Genomic DNA, 22,606 nt, shown 5'->3' with positions numbered 1-22,606 from the left:
CTTTTTTTTAATTCCAAAAACTCAAATATGAAAAATGTTAAATTTTGTTTCTGAAGCAAAAATGATTTTAAAATAATAAATCTGTGTTGGATGAGAAAATCATAAAAAAAAGTAAAAATGTTGCTTCTGACATGAAAATCATAAAAACGAAGTTAGTATAATGTGAAAATCATGAAAAAAAGTAAAAAATGTTTGCTTCTGACATAGAAGTCATGCAAAAAAAAAATAAAATACTTTTTTCCCCTCTTTGTTGAATTGTCTCAAAATATATCTTGGTTAGACAGAATCCATCAAAGTTCTATATTTACTCCTATTCCCTTCTCTTTTAAAGTGCCTCTCAATGTTGTGCTGATCTTGCCGACCCTTTGGACAAAGCAGGGTGATTTATCCCTCCATGATCTTAACCTGTACATGTGTCAGTAAGATTTTCTGAGCAAAAAATCTCACCTTACTTTGTTTCTAACATGCAACTCACAATGAGTGCACCTCTTTTGTTAAAAATTTAAGAGACCGCTTCAGCAGTGGGCTGTTCATCTTCTCGTCTGACACCTACCCTGCGCAGGGAAGACAGGCTCTAAAATTACACTTTATTTATGTACTCAGTCTCCTCTCTGATCGTCTTGTTTGTGTTTGTAGGTCATATAGAAGCGTCAGTTTTCATTTTAATGCACTTCATTGCCAGCTTAAAACTCTATACAGGAGCTGTGATGCCGTGAGCCAAAAACCCTAAAATAGAAACATAATAAAAAGACAACTGGATGATCACATTTGAAAGATCTTATATAACTTTTTAAAACGTGCATTTAAATAATTCCCTTTTCTTTTTAAATAATCTGGTCTCACGAGGAGGAGGGGGAAATAAGAAGTCACTGATGCGAGATGTGAGTTTTTTTCAAATAATTCTCTGGAATTGTTCTGTTTAAAAATACTTTTTTCATATTTTGGAAAAAATAATGCAACATTTATTATGGCTTCCTCTACTTATAACTCTCTTATCAGTAACTCTTTCTCTGTTTAAGTGACTGCATGCGGCATGTACAGTTTCCATGCACATGCCGAACCGAACCTTAAAGTGAGAAATCAAACATATGTTGGAAAATGGCACAAAACAGTGAAAGTAAAACTTTCTTCTCTGTTATTTTGTGGAAACAACTCTGTTTTGGGATTTTAAAAACTCAGAAAAGTTCCTTGGACTGCATCTGTACGTTTTTTACTATGTGCTCCTTTTCCTTTATCATTCACTTCATTCAAATTGGATGGCTTTTATCAAATTGTACCCTGACCCAACATGTCTGCCTGGCTGTCTCACAGCTTACGCTCAGTCCTGGGAGAAAAAGTAGGATGGATAGACAGAGAACAGAAAATAAATCAAATATTCATGATGGAGGATTTAAATAATCAAGGACTAATCTAGCAAGAGAGATACAATTCTGAAAATCACGCTCTTCCCTTGGTGAATGTGCACTCAGAATAATTGGAGATCACAGAAGAGTAGTACTGCTTCCCACTATATCCCCCAAACCACCATCTGTCTGTAGCTGTATGAGAGTCAGCACACAAAACATATAATCTGAAGTGAATGCGGCCCTTTAAGCTCTTAGAGGATTATCAATTATTTATTTTTGAGGTATTTTTTGAGCATGCCTGTTGCTCACTTCATGAACAATATGCATGCAAAACTAAAACAAAGAAAGCACAAACTTTAAATCTTTCTATGTTTGTCTTTTTTCTCCGTTTCTCTCTCCTCTTCATCTCTTTCACCTTTTCTCAGCGGCGTCCAGCTTCAGCTTTTGCCGTGCCTCCCTGGAGCACACGCTGTCCGCTGAAGAGCTGAGCTACCAGCTGCCGCGTCGCGCCGGAGGCAGCAACCTGACCTGGCACGACGGCCGCGGCCAGAAGACAGCACACACGCGCACCGTCAAACTCCTGCAGCAGCCCGGCACAGAGGGCATCCAGGTATAAATATGTCCACACAAACAGAGCTGAGGCAGAGAGGAGGAGGAGTGTTTTCAATGCATATTAATGACTCTCAGATGTGTTGACACTGAAGAGAGTCAGTTTACAGAGCACTGACATGGTTCACATGACTTGAGACAGGGCAGAATTGGGCTGGTTTGAAGAAACATGTAGAAGCTGTTTCTGTGTTGCGGCTTGGCGTGTATGTTTATATTTTACAGCCATGCTCCGTCTCTGGAAATACTTGTGAAGGGGTGTGAGATTCAAAATGGGAGAAAATCGCAGCGACTGATGCAAATGTTTTCTTCTTCTTTTGCTATTTAATGCAGTTACCATTCTTCTTCTTCTTCTGTGTGCGGTTAGCAAACAGCTTTAGGACGCTCTGTAGCCACCATCTGGCGGGAATACCATATCACAACCAGACACTGGTAGAAAGATGAAAAATTGTTCTTTTAGAATAAGAAAATATTCAAAGTAACTCTTTGATTTTTAATAAGTGAACAAATATTTGAAAATCATTGCCCATCCCTACTACATACGCCTGCATTGGAGTGACTGTGTTGCTTTGCAGTACATCCCCCAAAAGCTAGTCAGCATTATTATGCTAGTCATAGTTATTTCCGTTCCAGCTACATTCTCTGCTTTTTTGTACCAAGCGGCAACCTTCGGCAGCAAGAAATGAAGCCAATGCGGAAGTGTTAAAAATTGCAGTTCCTTGAGTGTCTGCTTGAGGCTCGCTTTAGAAGTTCTGGAAACCACATACACACCCATTGAAAAAGCTGTTTGCGAGGAGGCTCAAAACCCGCCTCAACTCCGCCTCTCTACCTCACACTAGCTTGACAGAAGTTAAGTTGAGTTCAATAATAATAATAATACATTTTATTTATATAGCGCTTTTCAGAAAACTCAAAGACCCTTCACTAATAGCACACAATAAAAGACACACTAAAAGAATCAAAATGGAAACACAGTGGATATAAAAACATTAACAGTTAAAAGCAGGTCTGAAGAGGTGTGTTTTGAGCTAGTATTTGAATGTTTGAAGGTCAGTGGAGTTGTGTATGTGTTTGGGGAGGGAGTTCCAGAGGGTGGGTGCAGCAGTGTAGTAAGCCCTGTCGCCCAAGGTTTCGGTGCTTGGGAGAGGAGGTTTTCATTGGAGGAGCGGAGAGCACGGGAGTACTGCATTTCCAGTACACCATCCGCCAACGTTGGGCATCAAAACAGTGCTTCAGAAACCAATGTGTGACATCAAGGACACTACATCCATTTATCATATAGTATATGGTTCGCACACAGTAAACTGGCAACCCTGACCGTATTAACCAAGGGTTTTATGTGGAAGTTGGAGCTGATGAGTGTCGAGCAGCAGTGGATCCTACCGCAGTGATTGCAAAGAACAAAAGAGAGGAGACGTTAAAGGAGATGTAATGTACGGCAGATGTACAACCAATGTTTGGTACAATGCTACCCAGAGGACCAATCACGGGGTACAGTAGGTACAGAGCTACACAAAACTACCACCTACACTTAAGTATTGAGTCAAGTAGTATAAACCAGGCTCAAGAGTCATTGGCTACAACATCATTAACCCAAACTGAGTATGTTTACCTGTGATATGGTGCGTCTCAAATATATTGATATATGCAATTCATTTTGAACAATTTATCAGCCTGTAATTAATTAGATTTTTTTAAATCGCCTGACGACACTTGTTGTGACATGAGTAACAATTAATTTTACGGTTCACTTGTATGATTTGGAATTAAACTGCATCACAGTGATAGATGAACTTTTTTACAGTAGCCTAGCAGAGGAAACGTTATTTCCCTCAGGGGAGCTTTGCTCTAATTAAATACGGTCCAGTGTGAATTAACTAGCAGCTCTTAGAAGTTATGTATTTATACAGCAGTGTTCTCTGACTATATAGGAGAAAAGGGTGTTGTTAAGGAAGCTTTCCAGACTTGGATGTGAAAATTAAAACCCATATGTTCACTACGGCAGAGAGTCTGTGACAGGACATGTCAAACATCCGTGCTTTCAGGGAGGCTAATTGTTATATCTTGTACATGTTGTAGGCTGGCCTTACCAAAGTCTTTGAGAGATAACCACTAAGGAGGAGGGGGTTATGTAACAGGGTAGTGCTACGGGGACTGTTACCTCACTAGATGTGATGTAATGGTGCTTGTACATATGATAAAATACTGCATAGACTCTTGGAAATAAAGGGTGTAAATCTAAAAAAATAATTATTTCCCATATGTGTTTTTTTGTCCTGGAGCTCAGCCAAAACTTTAACAAAGCTAAAGGATTTAAACCCTGTATATACTCTGTATAATGTGAGCATGAGAGCCAGAGCCTCATTTACTTCCACAAAAACTGAATTCCATGTTGCAGCACATGAGAGAGGCAAAACAAAGATGGCAATCATCTATTTTAAGGCTTTTTGCCCGTGTTTGACCTAAAAGCATCTGACACAACAACCTACTCTCCACATGAAACAGAGCAGATAGCCCAATGGAGGTAATTTGTTTTGTCTCCCATTGCCTTTAAAAAAAGTTTGCCACTGTTAGATGTACGTACGCACTGCAAGGATATTCAATAATTCATAAAAGAGTGCCCCCTCAGCTGTAAAAGCTATAAAAGGCTTAATAAAAGACGAGTGGGAAGCTGTTTCCATGTGATTACACAGAGACTGGATAATTAAACCTCCGCTATACCATGAGAAGTAAGGCTTATCATTTCCTTGTGGCAACAAGCCTCTTAATACATTATTCAACGAAGGGGAGAAGAGTCCAGCTCTCTGTGATGTGTGTATGTCTGTGTATTCACAACATTTGTCGATGTCTGCTTGTGCATCTGTAATTTCCAGAAACGGTTATCAGCATTTATGTGTATGTGTGCGTGTGTGTTTCACAGGCTGATGTTTGTGTGTCCAGTCCTCTCAGGAGTGATGATTAGATTATTCTCCTTTGCACTGCTTGTGCACACATCAGCTGTAATGAGGGAGCCAGTTAAGTGAAACAAAGCTCAGCGTCCGTATATGAGGAGGGGACCTGGGGAATCTTCCTTATCTGTTTAATAAAGCTAATACAACACATTAGACTCCTATGCAAACTCCAACACCAGCACATGCAGACCAGACAGTGAGGATTTGTGTTTTCGCTTGTGCAAACATGGCTGTCATTGTCAGAAGCTCTCAGGAAGTATTTGCAGAACTAACACAGTGTAAGTACATGTAAATAGACTGGGATTTAGACTCTTAGGGCCCAATGTACTAAAGGTTTGCGTGTATAAAAACACGTGCAAACTTGACAGCGCGCGCAAAGCTGATGTGCTAACCAGGTGCACAGAGGATTGCGTCTGTCAAATGAGCAAAATAGCAAGAGCAATCCATTTAGTGTGTTTGCCATCATGAATATGCAAAATACTACAGATTATCAGAACGTGCAAATACTGGGAGGAGGAGATGCAAATGTAATCATTAACACCTGCAATGTGATTTATCAAATATGAAACCGGTTGCGGTCGGTGTTCTTGCTTCTACATTTAGCACGTTTCAAAGGCAGGTTTATTTGCCTTCTCCACCAAGACCTACAACTCAATGGCTTCAAACTTCATTTTTCATTTACGGCCACTCTGCTCTCCCAAACTCTCCATGGTGACGGCCGGTAGCACACGCAAAATCCTCATTCAACGGCGGTCCGCACCACTTTTGCACCTGTTATCAATCGCGCACGCCATCATAGTAGATCACCCGCAACACGGCCATAATTAGCAGGTGCAATTTTTTTGTTTGCACACGCAATTTAGCGCTCGTTATTTGGTATCTTAGTAGATCAGGCCCTTAGTGTAGTACATGCAAACATATTTACAGAATTTAGAACTCTACATTTTGCATTCATTTATTGTTTTGCAATGACACAAGGAAATGTTGGTCCTGCTGACATATCTTAGTGAATGATAAGATAAGATAAGATACTTCTTTATTCGTCTCACAACAGGGAAACTCATGGAGTTACAGCAGCAAACAAGAAGGTGTACAGTACAAGAATTTCAACAAGAAAAAAAAAAAAAAATATATATATATATATATATATATATATATATATATTTATATATATATATATGTATATATATTATATATATATATATGTATATAAATGTTCATCAGAGACGACAGCTTGGCCATAATTCTCCTGTCAGCCACCACCTTCACAGGGTCCAGGACTGAGCTGGCCCCTTCGCCAGTTAGTTCAGTCTTGCTCTCCTGTATCCTGTCTGCCTACAGCAGGTGAAATACTTCCAATGTGGCGTTTGTGTCCGGTGTTTGCTCTGTTAGCATGATGATACTCTGCCAGTATTCCCTCTGGTGCTGGGTTAGCTCGTCCACCTTATCGTAGATAGGTCATACAGTCGCCATAACGGTGGGTGGAAGGACAGGTCGATGTCGTCGTTTTTAGCTTGCACCTCAGTACCAGCACGTCGTCCTTGCCTCCTTCTCCTCAGCTCGCAGGGAACATGGGGCCTAGCATCGTTTAGAATCGACATGCTGCAGGCTGCTCACAGCTGATCTCGTATGTAAACAATGTTACCATGGTTACACGCAGGATCTCTGGACACAAACAGGAACAAAAAGAGTAAAAACACCACTGCAAATGTAGCCAGTTTGGTGTCCATGGCCAACAAATGAGTCATTAAAGGTCATTACAAGCTCCAAATACAAAGATAACTAAATAGAAAAGAACATCGAAGAGAGAGCTGCGCTAAGCCATGGAGCTGTTTACATTCATGGCCCCAAGGGGATGCCCCTTGCCTCTATGATGACTCCTGACTTTCCTCTAAGGCCAATGACAAGACAATGCTGAATTATTGTTGTTGGGTCACTGGGTCTTGAAATATTGTAATGTGGTCTGATTCCTGCACTTGTAAGTGTAGAAAATGGCCTTTATAACAAGTTTTTTTCATCATGCATACAGGTGAAACAATGCAACCCCACACTGACAGTTTGCAACTCAATGACAGCCCATACGATTTGTGAGCCTTAGGTTGCTTACTCATTTGTGTTGTTACATTGCCCATTGCCGCAGGGCGACCTGTACGCAGATCTATCTGCTGGTAGGATTTTTCCAAATAATGACTCATTATAAAGCTGGCGCAACCTCAGTGCCGTCCTTGAATTGGCTGTTGTTTGGACAGCCAGATGGGGTGAAGGGATGGGTTTGTGGGTAGCTTATTTTGCTTCCTGACACACAGCTTGTGGGTGAGCCTTTAGATGAGGTTTGGGAATAGGTGGAATAACAGAGACAATCTAAGAAGTACCAGCAGCCACTCTGCCTTATTTCCCTGTATCACAACCCGAGCCATGTATCAAGAAGTATGGTCCTTATTTGTAATTTGTCGTACATGGTGGGCGAACGAGAAGCACTGGTTTGTGGTTATACTCCCTTCTCCTTACGGAATACAGCTGCTGACCTTTTCAGCTGACATGAACACAAAGCACTGAACTAAAGTAGAGGAAACACACACACACACACACACACACACACACACCACACAAAGCATTCACACAAGCAAGTTTGACCATTCTTTGTAAGAAACGGAATAAGATTTGCCTCAAATTGTACGGGTAGCTGTCTCCAGTCAAGCTCATTATTTTAGTTGAATAAGAACATGGGATCCACTATTAGTTATTTTAGTATGCAGTTCTATTTTAGTAACACAACCAAACAATGTCACTTATTCCACAGCTGTCTTAAATACCTGATTGCTCAAAACTCCATAACAAGGATGCTTCATTTCTAACAGCAAAAGCCAGTGACAGCCTGATCACACACATCGAATCCAATTAATCTGTGGAAAGTAGTCCGGCACATTTTAACCTCTGCCTGTTGACACTTTGGCAAAAGTGTCCTGCAACTCAGGGAACAGCAGCAGAGCTAGAGAGCATATCTCTAAGTTGCAGATCACTAAAAAGTAACTTAAAGTAACAGATAATAGGGACGGTTTAAAAAGTTATGACATTTGCATTATTATATTTAAAGATGCATCAACTGCACAGCTCTGAATAGGATTTAAAAATTCTGCAGGCAAGTATTGAACTTAATTATGAATTGAATTATTCAGTTTAATATTGTCCCACAAGGAAGCTGTTTTATTTCTTTCTCTAGAGCCAGTGAGATGTTCATATTTACCAATCAATTATTGTAAAACCAACACCATGAACTGTCACGTTGTCTTTCTTCATGGTACCAAAAGGATACCTCTGACTGACTTAGATGAACTTCATATTTTTCTCTTGGGCTAATTATAAGTCAAAATTTTAATAATTTTGTTTTAATATCTATGGTGGGTTGAAGATCAAAAGGCCTTGGAATTACTCGTGTGCGTTCACTTGAAGAGGAAAAACTCCCACAGGACTCCGAAGTAAAACTGATCAAACAAATTCCTTTAAACCACAGTTTTGTTAAAGACAAAACTGTCTGCTCCAGTCTCACCTTACGGCCACACGAAAGAGCTCTCTCTCTCTCTTAAAGGGACTGTAACATAACTCACTGCTGACAACAATACCATACAGCCTTTTAACTTTACAAAATATCCACATGAATTAAATCAAATTACTTTTAGCTGACTCAACATATTTTAGAACTTAACTTGTACAATGAAATCACAAATATGAAGATTAACTTTCAACCCAAAATGATTGATTATTTATTTACCTTTAACATGCCTGAACATAACTTGGCCCTTACAATATCCATTTCATGAATCAGCATTTTGTTTTTATACAGAGATTCAAGGTTCTCAGAGGATGACTCTTACCGACTTTTTGTTGGTAGACCTCTAGACTTTAGGTCTAACTTATTGATAGTTAATCATGGAAGTGAAGTCAGAAAATCATGCTCCCCTGTGGAAGAATTCTAACCACTGTTCAACCCCCTGACTTTTCAGTTTTAGGAACAATCAGGTTAAAAATTCCAGTTTCCAGCCAAATTCTGAAACAATCTGACAAAATTAGAAAACAAATGTCTTACAGGTTGGCTAAGGTATGGAACGTTCAAACAATGTACCTGTTTTTATTTGTCTTGATAGCATTGTCACACCATGCTGCTGTTAGCATAAGCTCAAAGCACCACTGTGCCTAATTACAGCATCACAGAGCAAGGACCACGGCTGTAGACTCTCAGTCTGATACTTCCAAATCTCATATTATCTTTTCAAGCCAAAATGTTAGGGAAATGATTTGGCCAGTGTGGGCAGTGGAGCAGCTGTCACTGTTTGGAAAGATCTATTGAGACTGTCCTCAACAAACAGATGACAGCATGGGTTGTTTGCCTGGAACCTTATGTTTTAACCGACAAGTGACCTCTTGTCATGCACATAGTGATTATCCTCTCTGAGAAGGAGAGGCGGATGTAGATTGATGTTTTGTAGCAACATAATTCATCCAAGGGAGATGGTGTGTGTAGTAGTGTTGTAGTACTCCAGACTGGTCTTGGTCTCGAGACCGCTTATTTAAGGTCTCGGTCTCGTCTCGGAATCATAAGTATTTTTACTCGGTCTTTACTGGGCGGACTCCGTGTTTCATATCAGTCGAGACCACCACTGATGCTCTCTGTGATGGTGTCATAACTGTGATAAGAGAACCCCCCCCCCCCCCCCCCCCTTCTCAATTCATTCATTTTTTCCTTACTTGTTACGGCCGTGACTTTCGAGGTGCAACAGTGAGTGACCCATCCCCTGCACTCATGCATTAACGAATGGAGACAGACGACAGGAGGAGAGACTGTGTGTGCCCGGGACCAGAGATGTCTGCTAAGACGTTTAATTAGGCAATAAATACACATTAAATAACAATCTCTGGAGGCACACTGAGAGAAGGGCACAGCTAAATACCTGCCACAGGATTACCACATTCAACACCTATAACCCATCAGATAAAAACACCGCAAATAGCCCATTTTTTCATTACTCCTTATTTGAAGGCACAGTACGATAATGGTGGCGCCGAGTGCTGGAGGAAATGTGGGTGCCTAGCTGCAAACCACTTCCACATTTTCTTGGTATGCCAAAACATTCAGCATTACTGGAAAGAAATATATAAAACTATACAGAGCATTTTTGATACCTTTTGATTTTAAAACCATGTATTTAAATGATATCTCCACTGAAGTAAAATGTGTCGATAAATACTTGATAGCTATTTTGCTGACAGCAAGTAAAAAGGCTCTCACCCGAAGATGGATGATGCAGGCTGGACCTACAGTAAATAACTGGATAGATGTGACAATAGAGATTTACAGAATGGAAGAGGTAACCTTCTCTTTAAATTTAAGGCTAGGAGTGTTCAGATCACACTGGGCAAAATGGGTGAAATATGTCAAACCTCTGAGACCTGACTTTGTCGATTAGGTGCATTGTAGGAACATTCATGTGTTTTATTTGTATTTTATTTTCAATCTATTTCACTTTTATTCTTGTATCTCACTTTAATTCTTTGTGTGGAAATACTTTATTGGTATTATTCGAAAGTTTATTAGGCCTAGTGGTGATACTGCTTGATTTACTTTATTACTTAAAGTACTTTCTCTCTGGATGTTTATAGTTTTTGTTTTGCCTCAAAAAGAGAAAATCAAGTCCATAGAGGCTAAAATGTAGACATAAGTGTGTATTTAAAGAGCTCAGAAGAATGTTGTATGCTCATTATGTACGTATGTCTTGAAAATTGTGTAAAAAAACACCACAAATATTAGAAAATAGAAAATGTACACAACTAATGAGAAGAAAATGGCTGACAAAATAATCCTGCTCAGCTACCACTACGACCTCCTACCTCTCCTGAGATCACAAGCAACAGAACACATAGTTTGAACTCTGATCTAAAGCAAAGGTTAAACTAACGATGAGGAAAATTAAACTTAAGGAGTCAAAAGGCTCTCAGCGCGTCAAAAGAATGGCAATAAAGACAAAACCAAACCTTGCTTGTTGCTGTCAATTGTATTAAAATCAAACTTGAATAAAACAAACAGAAGTAATAATAATAATAATAATAATAATAATAATAATAATAATAATAATAATAATAATAATAATAATAATGATAATAATAATTTTATTTATAGAGCGCTTTCGATCAAAGTGCTTCATAGAGCTTAAAAACAAATAACAAACAAAGACAGAACACAACATAAGAAACATCAGCCATAAACAGCATTAAACAGGTGGGTCTTCAGCTTTGCCTTAAATACATCAACTGAACATGCCAACCGAATGTCGACAGGGAGACTGTTCCATAGAGTGGGAGCACGGAATGAGAAGGCCCGCTCACCAATAGTCTTTTTACGGACCTTAGGGACACTTAAAAGGCCAGTCCCCTGAGAACGAAGTGCCCGAGCAGGCACAAGTCTTTTATTTTGTTTACTCTCATAATGATTTTTCTTGATATATGGTGTTGGTCTTGCCTCGGTCTTGCCCTGCCTTGGTCTTGGTCTTGACTTGCTCTCGATCCCAAAATGTCTTGGTCTTGTCTTAGTCTCGGCAAACTAGTGTGTAGTGTACGTGTAACTTTGACCTCTTCATATTTTTTTCAGTTGTCTCTAAACTTTAACTAGATTATATAAATCACTTTTGTTACTGGTATTGTGTTGTGTTCATCCTGCTGATAGGGGCACCACATCAGGGAATGCTCATAAGAGTTGTTTTGGAAGGTAATAACAAATGATGTAATTTGTTTCTTAAATATGAATGGAGGCTACACTGGGGTTTTCATGATGCAGTGGAGAGAAGAGGTTTAAAAAACACAGCAGACACACAGGGAGAAAAAATCAGAGCTGCGGGCCAGTGAGGCAGAAATGCTTTAGTCTGTATCGTCCTTGTCCTGCCCCTCAGTGATACATCGCTCTGTCCGGGACACATGTTTGACTCATGCTAAATAGAGAGCTTTGTGAAAAATCCCATCTGGCCCTTTGTCCTCCTCCCACTGAGAGTCGGCTCACATTCGCACGAGTGCAAGACATTTACAAACTCTGAGTCCTGTGGACAACCAAAGGCAGAGTAGTAAAAAAGCTAACAGAGGCTGACAGTTCACACGCTCGCACACACTCTTCTTCACAGGCACAGTCAACTGTACACTCACAGAAAAGCTCACACAGAAACGTTTTCCGAATCACAGTGACACAGTCAAACACAGTTATGTACAAGGCTAGACAGAGCGGTTGGAGATACGAGGGTGCTAAATGATGCAACAGAAGCTGCCAGGGACAGGGGTGGGGGGCAACTCTGTGTTTCTGATGGGAATGGATGAAGGATAGGAAGAAATGAGAGGCAGGCAAGAGAGGTGCAAAGGAGATATGACAGATCATATGTCAGGATCTGTCAGGGTCTTTTGGATTGGAGGAAAACTGATTGAAGTTCTGATTCTAAGATGACAGCAGAGCAAGAGATAGATGGGTGCAGGAGATGTGGAGATAGAGAGAGTTGTTCGGTTAGACAGCAGAGAATACAGAGAAGATAGAAGAGGAGAGTTTAGCATCCTGTGGAGAAATGACGTGACAGCAGGGGAAGATGTAGAGCAGATAAGAAGAAGAGGCAGGTGTTAGGAGAGTATATGATTTGCAGATTATAAAACAAGAGATCCTCTGAGAGATGCTTGCACAAGCACAAAGACACACTTTCATATTTGAGTGCTAATTGGCGTAGCATCATTGATCAATCTCAGGCAGGGTGTGAATGTGCAGAGACAGAGGCAGGCATTGGAAGAGAGGTGTTGTCGGTCACAAAGAGTGAGTTTTAAGTATTCCCCACGCTCCTCTGACTTTAGACTAATCCCCGATTTATCTACACTGAGAGGCAGGGCATGCACACATACACCCACACACACACACACACACACACACACACACACACACACACACACACACACACACACACACACACACACACACACGCGCACACACACAGAAACACAGGCTCTTAAATGGACAAAAAAAGTAGACTGGTGCACAAAAGTCAAGGCAAAAGAAAGATCGAAGGGAGGGAATGAGAGGGAGGCAGAAGGGGAAGGTGTCAGGCAGGGAGGGGATAAAATTTATGAGCAGCAAGCAGAGGGGGGGTTAGAGACATGATAGAACAAAGTAAGCACGGAAGGACAAATAAGCTGCTCAAGGATACAAACAGAATGATCAATAGAGAAGTGCAGCGAAGACAATCTGAGTGTGTGGAGTAGGACGGGAAAAACAATGTAAGGGAGCAGACAGGGAACAAGATAAGAACAGAACGAGTCTTCCTGAATACAGAAGTGCCTAAAAGAAGCTGTTAAGTCGACTATTATTCATTAACTGTCTTTTACTCAATTTCCATACGCATGTATGATAAATTAAAGGAGCAGGTCAGCATCTTTGGTTAAGAAGAGCTTAATGTTAAGACACAAGCCTTTTAGTATATAGCTTAGTATAAGTAAAAGCAAACAACAAGCCTTGCGGTCATAGGCATAGACTGTATAAAAAGATTGGGGACATGACATCTCCCGAAACATGAATCCAAAACATTTGAAGCTGACCTGCTGCAGTTAAGGTCATAAAGCCCGCCTCCTCCATGTTAACAGATGGGACATGAGCCAAACTGTGAAATTAAAATAAATGCTCAATACATTGTTCTAAAATACAGCTCCTGTCATTAAAGTTAGTTCTTGTCAGGTTGATTCGTGGCCAGGGGTTCACTTTTCTGTGAATTTTAGTTTTTATTTGTCATCTGATAGTTTATTATAGAAAGGGTATGAATTCATGATTGACAGCTCTGTTGACAAATTGGCTCGTGTGGCCCTTTGTGCACTGGGTTAGCAGTGGAAGGGTGGGATGTCAAGATTCAAGAAAGCTTTATTGCCAAGTGAGCTCTCACACATAAGAAATTTGACGTGGTGAATGGAACACTGGTACTTAACAACAAGACAGTAAGGACACAACAAGACAGTAAGGGCAATATAAACCTAAACACAAATTCTAAATAAAAATAAAAGTACTTCCATACCTTTCAAAGAAAGGTATGGAAGTACTTTTATGCCCTTACATACTGCCATTTTAAGGCGGCATATTCACCCTGCTATATCTCCTCTGCAGTGTGTAGCACACTGATACTGTCTCAGAGGGAGTAACAGAGGTGAAATGTTACAAGCGTTGCACCCAAGCGGCAACTTCCGGTCTGAAAATATGAGTCCAATTCGCAAGTGCGGAAAACTGCAGTTCATCGAGGATCCGCTTGAGGCTGGCTTCAGAAGTACGGGAAACCACATACACATGAATGGGAAAAAGATGATCTTTACAGCAGAAATAAACATGTTTACAGCCTGGTGAGTGTAGTCCAGACGAGTGTAGTCTGGATAGCTCATTTCTCAATCGGCACACACTGTACAGGGGGTGAATTTTTTTTCTAACGCGGCAATTTCGAAGATAGAAGATTACGAGTCTTCCAATGAGAGGCACAGCTGACTTGATTGACAGGTGGGAACACTGTAGCTGTTGGTGAGGAGGCTCAAAGCCCGCCTCTTTACGTCACAATCACTCGACAGCAGTAATATGGCTGGCGCTGCCAATTTGCCTCAAAACAGATGGGTGACGTCCCGGATACTACGTTCATATTTTATATAGTCTATGGTTGCATCTTGCTCTTCCGCCACAATACAATGTATATTCATACACTTGGATGCCAATAGTATGCCTTTGCAGGGCTCAGTGTGATAATAAAGAGGCGTAGTGACAGCAGAACTTTGGTACGGGGCTATTTCTGGAAGGTTATGTTACACGATAATGTTAGTGCCCATTAAGGTGGATTTTGTGGAGGCATGTCCCTGCCAAATCTTGCAAGAACGTATTAGATTCATGCACAAGCCCACAAGATTCACACATTTAAAAGGTGTGCACGCTTATCAGATAGCCATGCACACACATTATCTTTGTGAGAGCTTTCACCGCACTTCATTTGTCTGCTAGTGAGTGAAAGTTTGTAGCGTGCGAAAACAGAACTGTTTTTCTAGTGTGTAGAGAAGGGGACTCATTGACTGGTTTTCGATTAGCTATATAGCTCTCCTGCTTGTGAGACTTTAACCTGCTTGGTAGCTAGTAGTTTTTCTGTTTTGTCAGTCAGTGTCAGCACAGTCACAGTGGTACCCCTGAATATGATTGCTACAGTCCTTCTCTTTTGTGCTTTGAAATGATTGCTGAGAGCAGTCAAATGTCATCTCTTGCTCACCAAGGCATCCACACCTCCATTTGGGTGAGAAGAAAACTTGTAACTTCAGAAGTAAAAGCTGTAGCATTGCATTCTGCTCTTTGGACGATATAATTTTGAATATTATATTCTTCCTCAAAGGGAAAAGTTTGGTAAAAAGAAAAACATAAAAGATAGATATGGTAAATTTGGTACTGGTGCTGTGTTCCCACAGGCTGCTGTTCACAGGGATCTCCAGCAGGAGCTGCAAACTACCTCTGTCGCTGGATTCTTAATAAAGTCACCAACGTATGAATGTCAATTTTCTAGTCACGTCTCCTTTATATTTCACACCAAGGGCGCTCACTAAAAGTAAATAATAACTTCTGTAGCTGTACAGTAGCTACATTCAGTCTGACAAAGCAGAAAAATTACAGCTTATCATCTTCGTCTCAGGGCTCTCATATCCCATTATTTCCAGTCATGTAATAAATAAGTGTACTGCCAGGATCCAGGTTTATGTTTTTATGGTCATTTAATAGAATTGGTTACCCTGAGCTTATGTCAGGCAGCACTCAATAGTAATTTTCTCAAAACTACGGTCATATTAACTGCTACATTACAGCTCTGTGAGCCTTGGAGGTGCTGGTAGACTGATTTGATTACCCTCTGAAGAGTTAGGCTATAGCTTTACCCTCTGTTTTTACTCTTTATGCTAAGCTACACAAACAGACTCCTGGCTGTTGCATCATATTTCCTATACAGATATGAGAAAAGCAGGAAAGAAGTTATCTAACTTTGGTCATAAGGGACAAAATGCTCCTTTTATCAGCATATTTAAAAGTCACTGATTAGCATGTTATTCTTTTGCAGACACAGAGTACATTAATATGTTAATTTGTGAACTTTGTAGGTGCTGGCAGGCGTATTTAGTCCCTCTTGACAAAGCCTTGTGAGCTGTTGGCTGTGTTTATGCTAAGATAAGCCAACCAACTACAAGCTGTACTTACTTTGTTTTTTAACTCTACAGACATAAGAATGGTATCAATCTTCTCACCCAACTTCAGCAAGAGAGCGAAATAATTATTAGAAATAAAAAAATATGAGACTTTTCTTAATATGTTGAAAAATATTCTTAAATTAAGTAAATGTTAGAATTGACTAAATTTAGGAATATTTTTTATTTTAAGCCATTATCTTTTTCTTATTGGGCTTTCACACTTTTTATTTGTATAGGAGAGGACAGTGGATAGTGCAGGAAAGTGGGAGAGAGTGGGGACTGACATGCAGGAAAGAGGCCATAGGCTGGATTCGACTGCTTCATGGGCGCACAGGTTAACCATTAGGCTAAGTCCTAGGGCCATTAACCAGCAAAGTTATACAAAAAACGAATTTACTTTTCTTGATGGAAAGACAAAATTTAAGAATATATCTATCATTATGTAGGATCATTTTCTGCCTTGTAATTTGAAAGAACTTATTTGAATGTAATTATTTCTGTTTAAAACAGTTTGAAATGTTAAATGTTTAAATATTAAGTGTCAGTTTACAGTACTGTGCCAACTGTACTAATATATAGTAGTACATGTTTTCTATTGTTTGATTGAAAATGAAACAGTGGATTACATTTGGCTGTCATTTGTTTTAACCCTCTGTAAGCCTTAGCCCATTTTTGGTCATTCGCAATATTCGCCTGTTGTGTTTTGGTGTTTTTTTCTAAGCTTGGGGCATGATATTAAAGACAGTGGAGTTATTTGGGTCAATTTACAAAATTTTTACATATATGATTTGGTAAGTGTAATGTCTTCCAGTGTACTCATTTTACTAACGTTCGTGCTCTTAAGCCAAAAATGGCAGCCATTGAAACCCATTCAAACCATGTTTTTTGATCCTGGAATTACTACATCAGAAAAAAAGGTTCTGAGTTACTCATTGTTGTGAACCAAACCACAGGGACCTAAATTTTTGATTTTTACCATAGAACACCAGATTGCGCCATTTTCTTAGTTTTCATCCCTTTGCCAAATTCATGCTACTCTCCCTTTGTCCACTAGGGGCACAAATCCTGCTCTAGAGTACCAAAGGGCAAATGGGTTCAGACTTTTTTGAGTTCACTGCATACCTTGAGATGTCTGGAAGTGGTGTATGTGTGTGTTTAGTGAAATTATTTTGTGTGTGTGGGAATATCTGTAGCCAAAATTGGAGTAATGAATTCCTTATGGGAAAAATGCCCTGATTAAATCCCCACCTAAAAGCATAAAACACTCAAAGTTTGAATGCCATTATTCTGCAGGAAAAAATCATATTTTTTTTCAAAACAGCTTTGACATTGTAGGTTTGCCTTCAAAATCTATGATGTTCAGGGTTTTCAGCTGAATGAACCACTTTTCATGTTTCCACTGTGGGCCAAACTTCATGTAGGTTTTGATTATCATTTTTTTGGCTCTTTTTGGGAATTTTTGCTATAGTTTTACATTTTGGAGCCTTCCATGCAATTTTGAAATTAGATTCAACCAAGGAAGGTCTCTGTGTGTTGATATTGATCCTCAAGATTGATGTATGTATATGTGCATGGTGACAGTAATGTGTGTGTGTGTGTGTAGGGGGGATCAAATTATAGCCAAAAACCTATAGAGAAAGCTCATTTGCTTTTCATGGGTTTTTTCATAACAAAGGATCAGTCACAGACTGGCATATGAAGGGTTAAACTTTTGAAAATAAAATTTGTTTCAATTGATAGTGATGAATGACTTCCATTGAAAGATTTTTTTTCAAAATTTGAAAAAATATATTATTGTATGGCATATTTATAACAGTTTAGACTGCCCACTTTTGGTCAATTTGAGGCCAAAATTGTGACTTTTTGATAAAAAACATGACTTTGCAAAAAAAATAATGCAGTCATTTAATTAGTGTTGTTGTGAGTCATCAACATATGTTAAAATGTGTTGACCCCAATTTTTTTTTTCCAGTTTTCATTGTATTATACAGGAGATAATAATTTAGTGTTTTTTCATCCCCTAAATTCCCCTCTCTGGCACTGTAACACGTGGTAACTAAAGGGTTAATTATAATATTAGTGAATGTTTAGTATGTATCATTAACACTGAAGTTAATTTAAAGATTAAAAAAAAAATTGGAACGATCCATCAATATATGACATATTTATATCAGTTTAAAGCAATGCCCATTTTTGATCGCCTTAAGACCTTCAACGTAACTTTTTTAAACATAGGACATTACATGAAAAATAATGCAGTGATAAAAAAAGTGTTGTTGTAAGTCATCAACATATGTCAAAATGTGTTGACTCAAAAAAAGAATTCCAGTTTTCATTATATTATGCAGGAGCTGATCCATTTTTGGTGTTTTTTTCTTCCCCTAAATTCCTCTCTCTGGCTCTTAAACACGTCGTAACTAAAGGGTTAATTATAATATTAGTGAACATTCAGTATGTCACATTAATACTGAAGTTAATTAAAAGATTAAAAAAAAAATTGGAATGATCCATCAATATATGACATATTTATATCAGTTTAAAGCAATGCTCATTTTTGATCGCCTTAAGACCTTCAACGTTACGTTTTCCTAGGGCTTACAGAGGGTTTTAATTGTGCGAAGAGATACAATCGTGTCAAAGTCATGATTTGCATCGTGAATTTCTTATTTCATGCTTGAAATAAGAAATTATAACTTTTAAAAAAGCAGTTGTGTACTTTTGAGTGTTGATGAAACAGCTATGTTACAGTTGATATTCTAGTTTCAAGCATGTATTACTCAATAGGCCTATAGGTCATAAAATCTCAGTAACAAGCTGTAATATCTTACTGAGATCATTTAGGACCAAAAACTCAAAACAAGAAAAACACTCTAACATAAAAACTGCTTAGTGAGAAAAATTATCTTATCAGGCAAAAAATGAGCAAATTTCACCCTTATCTGAGATATTCAATCTTACTTAGATTTCAGTTTTTGCAGTGTACTAACCAACTCTCATCTCTAGATTCTTACTAAGACATAAAAGTTGTATCAATCTTTTCATCCAGCTCTTATAAAGAGAGTTAAGCATATTTCCTTGAAATATAGAAGCTACCTTGTGAGAATATTCAAATATTTAACGTTAAATCCAGCTTACAGAGGGATTGAGGCTAAATGTACCTAACGTTAGCCCACTGCACCAGCTATTCACTGCTGACTACTACACATCCTCTACTTCCCCCCTCGCCTCTCTGTCCTCCACCTCTCATTAGACTTCTGCTCCATATACAGCCTCCACTTTGCCTTCCCTCCAGCTCCATCTCTCCCCTCTTTTTCCCCTGTATGTAATAAATGAGGGTGCTCCTCCTGCTGGACAGAAGTAGGTCTCGGGAGGAGTGGGGGAGGCAGTAAAGGGTGAACAGGGACGAGAGAGTGCTGGCCAGAGGAGATACAGTCTGATAGATGGACAGTGCGAAAAGAAACGGGGGAGGAAAAAGAGAGAAGGAGGGATGATGGGGAGCTATCATTCCATTTCCTCTCAGTCTGGCTTCTTTATGATGAAGGCCATTACTCACTCAAAGGCTACCACACTCCACCGCACAGTCTCATCTTTCTTTAAGTCGTTTGTCTTTGTTCACCCTATCTGTGTGTCATCTGTGTTGTTAATTCAGGTTTCTGTGTCACAGTCTGTACAGTACAGTTGTGTTATCCCATCACAAATCAATAACCTGTCCTTACAACAGGCCCTGAATCTGTTGGTCAGACTTGTTATAGGTACTGCTGGGTATGGTGGATTTAATGCACTGTATTTGCTTCCCTCAGTGTCGATGCAGTGCCTTGTAGTTTTATTCAAATATTTGGATGTGTATTTTTTCTTTTTGGTAGTAGTTGCATTATTTCTTAGAATGCATTTTCCTTAACATATGGGTCTCTGTATCTAGTCCATACCTGCCTTATCCGTTATAGTGTTGATTTATGTGTTAATGTTATGGGTTGTCAACGAAGTGGGTGGAGGTAAAGATAAAAAATGTTATCTCGCTCTCCTCTCTCGTTGCACATTTAACATTTTCCGTGTCTTGATGGCAAACACCACACAATGAACGCCCCATACAGACAGCAGAATTAGTCTCTGTAGTATTGCTGTATGTCAGTGCAGGTAAAAGTGATGGACCCTAAAGTACTGACAAGCATCAACTCCAGATGTTGTGCAACAAGACATCACCCAGTATATCTCCTGCTGACATAAAAATGGTCTGCAGATTTTTTGTGAAACACTCAGAAGTGACTTTTTGGGGGGGTTTTTAACACGAAGGATTTCATGTTAAATTTCTTGTTAAAATGCAAACACAAACATTTAGAACCTTCTGTAATTACCTACCTTTACCCCAGTGTTCACTTTTCTGTCTCAGAGCCCCTTTCCACTGAAAAGCAATTTTCCAATCCAATGAACTTTAGTCAGAAAACATATTCAAAAGGAATAGTTCATCATTTTTGTACACTTATTTTGACTCTACCTGAAATATGATGCTACATCTAGCAGCCAATCAATGCACCTAAGCATACAGACTGAAATCAATGGGAAACAGTTCCAGCATTTGCCAGTCAGACAATTGGCCAAAGGCTGAAGCATCACACATTGATATCACAATAGAAAGAAAGAAAATGAAAGTGTTTCCCAACCTTTGCTTTTCAAAATAGATATCTAACGAATACTTTGCCTTATGAAGATCAAATAACAGTAAATTTAGTACCACAATAATAAAGTCCCACTTCATCTTTGGGAAAACTCTGGGCTTCCACAGGGTTTTCCACCTGCACATTCCTACTTTAAACACACAGCAGCATGTCCTGCCCCGCCTCATACTGTGTCTCTTTGCCTGTCTACAGTATATGTCTGACCTTTGGACTCTGTTCATCAGTCGAACTTTTTGCAAAGATGCCCAAAGGACACAACTCGAATTTTGAAATGTATCACTCAATGTTCAATAATCACAGCAGGTCATCAGCGTTTGGACGAGGCTGGTTAATGGCATAACATTTTGCAAGGATTCAAACTAAGATAATGCAGAATGATAACGGCAGTAACGAACTGCATGCTGTTTTTAAACAGTGGTATCAGGTTCACATAGCGTTGCACTTCAATCAAAAGCATACTGAAGTACTTCTATCTCTCTCTTTGTCTGATCACCTGTAGAGCATGGCATGTGTCAGGTACTGCAGGTTATCAGATCCGGGGGGCAGAGAGTGACAAGAGATCAGATGGCGATTGTTTATAGATATCATAAGACAAATGTATAAGTGGTCTGCATTTTGCTTAGCTGGTTGAAAACACACCTGGGTGGCCCGCCCAGGTATCACCTCTCCGTGGGAAACACTGCTCCCGGAATCATGACCTTTGATCCTTTGACCTTTGGATTCTCTTGACCTGTTTGTCAAGAGAGTGCAAACCCAATCTAGACCAATATCGTTCTCTTTTGTCAAATCGACTTAATGATCGATTAGGCACTTGCAGCCAATTCACTAGAAATTTATGCTCCACTTCGTCAAAATGACTGTTGGAGATTAAATCTGCAGGTTTGCAACTTCATTGTACATGAGGGAGCACTTTTACCCTCACTTGTCCACACTCAATCATCATAGAAAGTGCATTTCCACACCTTTTCCAGTTCAACCCCAATTAATGATGGAGGGCAAGCAGTAAATTTGGGTTATTAAAATGGCTTCAGCGCTTCATTGAGTCAGGTTAGAAGTATGTGTGTAATTAGGAAACAAGTGAACACACTGGAGCGGAGAAATGGAGTTGTTTTCAATTAAGGCCTACAAAGCAGAACACACTTCAAGCCGGTGCATCAGCCAGGACTCGATAGGGCTGACTGGTGCTTAAATTGACAGGAGGAGATCTTATTACAGCAGAAAGCAAAGATGTAAACAGTAATAAACCCACGTCCATCACATGTTGTGTTATGAAGGTGTTCTGGGAGCTCGTCTTTGTGTCATTAACAAGACAAGCAGCTGGGAGAACTCTGGATATTAAGCTTCAATGGTGTTGCATCTGTATGTATGACATTTCAGCATACATAATCCTATTAAATGCAGTCAGTTATGGAGTGGAACGTTTGGCAGCGATTCTGTGTGTTTGCTGTTGAAAATCAGCCAAAGCCTTTGTTGTGGAGTTGGCTCAGTCAGAACATGAATGAATGGATTAGATATGAGACTATGGCCCACAAGAGAGGGAGAGGGGGGAGAGAGGGGTTGTGTTTTGTGCCCATATGAACTGCTTGTGACTTTATTAATGTCCACATTAATTCCCAGCACATGGCAAAACAATTATAAAAGCAGGCTGTCTGACAGTGACTGGGGTCAGATGGGGGTGTGTGAGAGGAAGAGTCATGAACATGACAGGAACAAGTGAGAATGAGAGGAATTAAGTTGTGCTCGCATAGTTGAAGAATATAGTTGACAGTCCAAAACTAAT

The 22,606-nt window shown here is 39.5% G+C and overlaps 1 protein-coding gene across 1 annotated transcript in view; it reads left to right on the top strand.

Annotated features, from left to right (window-relative positions):
- The window catches only part of samd10b (sterile alpha motif domain containing 10b), a 71,074-nt gene that overhangs the window by 24,443 nt on the left and 24,025 nt on the right, over nucleotides 1-22,606 (top strand). The window contains exon 2 of the mRNA XM_034695065.1: nucleotides 1,772-1,956. Within this exon, the coding sequence (XP_034550956.1) occupies nucleotides 1,772-1,956 (185 nt within the window). The remainder of the gene's footprint in view (nucleotides 1-1,771; nucleotides 1,957-22,606) is intronic.

Source organism: Notolabrus celidotus, chromosome 11 (genome assembly GCF_009762535.1).
Source record: "Notolabrus celidotus isolate fNotCel1 chromosome 11, fNotCel1.pri, whole genome shotgun sequence".
NCBI classification, from domain to species: domain Eukaryota; kingdom Metazoa; phylum Chordata; class Actinopteri; order Labriformes; family Labridae; genus Notolabrus; species Notolabrus celidotus.
Note: the sequence above shows the minus strand (reverse complement) of the source record. Positions and strands in the feature narration are given on the sequence as shown.